At 50.7% G+C, this 1,760-nt stretch overlaps 1 protein-coding gene across 2 annotated transcripts in view; it reads right to left on the reverse strand.

Annotated features, from left to right (window-relative positions):
- Positions 1 to 951: 951 nt before the first annotated feature.
- The window catches only part of ANGPTL4 (angiopoietin like 4), a 10,463-nt gene continuing 9,654 nt past the window's right edge, over positions 952 to 1,760 (reverse strand). For both annotated transcript variants that reach the window (XM_017500097.2, XM_017500096.2), the window contains one exon: positions 952 to 1,616. In XM_017500097.2, coding sequence (XP_017355586.1) covers positions 1,435 to 1,616 — 182 coding nt within the window. In that variant the 3' untranslated portion in view covers positions 952 to 1,434. The remainder of the gene's footprint in view (positions 1,617 to 1,760) is intronic.

Below are 1,760 nucleotides of genomic sequence, written 5' to 3' on the forward strand. Positions count from 1 at the left end.
CCCCAGGTAAACCACTGTGTCCCCAGCACCTGCCAGGAAGGGTCTAGACCAGGAAATCACAGAGGTTTTTTCTTCTAGCACAAGAAGGGAGATACTGGGGCAAAAATAGATTAACAGGCCAGGTGTGGTGGCTCCCGGTCTATTAATCCCACCACTTTGGTAGGCTGAGGTAGACAGATCACTTGAGATCAGGGGTTTGAAGTCAGTCTGCCAAACCCTGTCTTTGCTAAAAATACAAAAATTAGCCGGGGCCGGTGGTGGGCACCTGTAATTCCACCTACTTAGGAGGCCAAGGCAGGAGAATCACCTGGACCTGGGAGGTAGAGGTAGCAGTGAGCCCAGATCACACCACTGCACTCCGGCCTAGGTGTCAGAGTGAGACTCTGTCTCAAACAAAAAAAAAAAAATAGATTAACAGCAGCTGGGATTCAGGACATGGGCCGATGTTGTTTTTCATATTTGTTGCCACATATGTCCTAGATATATGGCATTCAATGATTATTAATTTTTCTTTCTTATGTATTTATTTATTTTTGAGACAGAGTCTTGCCCTGTCACTCAGGCTGGAGTGCAGTGGCACCATCTTGACTCACTGCAACCTCCACCTCCTGGGTTCAAGTGATTCTCCGGCCTCAGTCTCCCAAGTAGCTGGGATTATAGGCACGCACCACCACACTCAGCTAATTTTTTGTGTTTTTTTGTAGAGACGGGATTTCACCATGTTGGCCAGGCTGATCTTGAACTCCTGACCTCAAGTGATCTGCCCACCTTGGCCTCCCAAAGGGCTGGGATTACAGGTATGAGCCACCACGCCTGGCCCTGGGAAAATGTTCACATGGACTTTGTCCACTTTTTCTTTAAAACAAACTGAGGGTAACTTACTAGATCTGTGAAAAAAAAAAAAAAAAAAAAAAAAAAAAAAGCAAGAAAACATATTTAAGAAAAAGAACAAAGTGTTCTGAGGTTGCTTTTATTCTAATAACTCTGTGATCTCCGTCCAGATATCGTTGGCACCTACTTTTGTCCCTGTGGGACCTACACACAACAGCACGAGCACCATGAGGGCGTTCTTGACCCATGCGAGCCCTGGTCCCCCAGTCAGTCAATGTGACTGAGTCCGCCATTGAGGCCAGCCTGGCTGGTCCCAAGTGGTCCTTCTGCATCCCCAGCTCCCCAGCCAAGGAGTGAAGCTCCATGCCCTTCTGTCCATGCCTCCAGGGTCTGTGCATGTCCTGCGGCCCTGATCTCAGGGAGCAATGTGTCCAGCTCCCCTGCACTCAGAAAAAGGGCTTCTCCAGTCGTGGTCTTCTCCGTCCACAAGGTTCCAGGTGGCCCTTCCTTGGAGCCCCTGCCCGGGCAGGGAATGCCCACATCTTCGGGCAGAGCCAAGAGTCACTGTCCTTTGTGAGCCTGGGACCAGGCTCTGCCAGAAGGCTAGGAGGCTGCCCCTGCCGCTATGGGCTGGATCAAGATGGTAGTGGCCTGCAGTGGGTAGTAGCGGCCCCGCCAGGTCTTCCAGAAGATTCCCTTCTTACGCTCCTGCCGCTGCTGTGGGATGGAGCGGAAGTATTGGCCGTTGAGGTTGGAATGGCTGCAGGTGCCAAACCACCAGCCTCCTGCCGGGATCAGGAGAGAAGGAACATGGTCAGGTCTTTGGGCCACGAATGGGGCTGGAAGGAGATGGGAATGGAGTGGAGGATGAGACAGGTTGGGGACCAGGCTGGGCTTTGGACTTAACTTTTTTTTTTTTTTTTTTTTTT

This window comes from Cebus imitator, unplaced genomic scaffold, assembly GCF_001604975.1.
Source record: "Cebus imitator isolate Cc_AM_T3 unplaced genomic scaffold, Cebus_imitator-1.0 Scaffold263, whole genome shotgun sequence".
NCBI lineage: Eukaryota > Metazoa > Chordata > Mammalia > Primates > Cebidae > Cebus > Cebus imitator.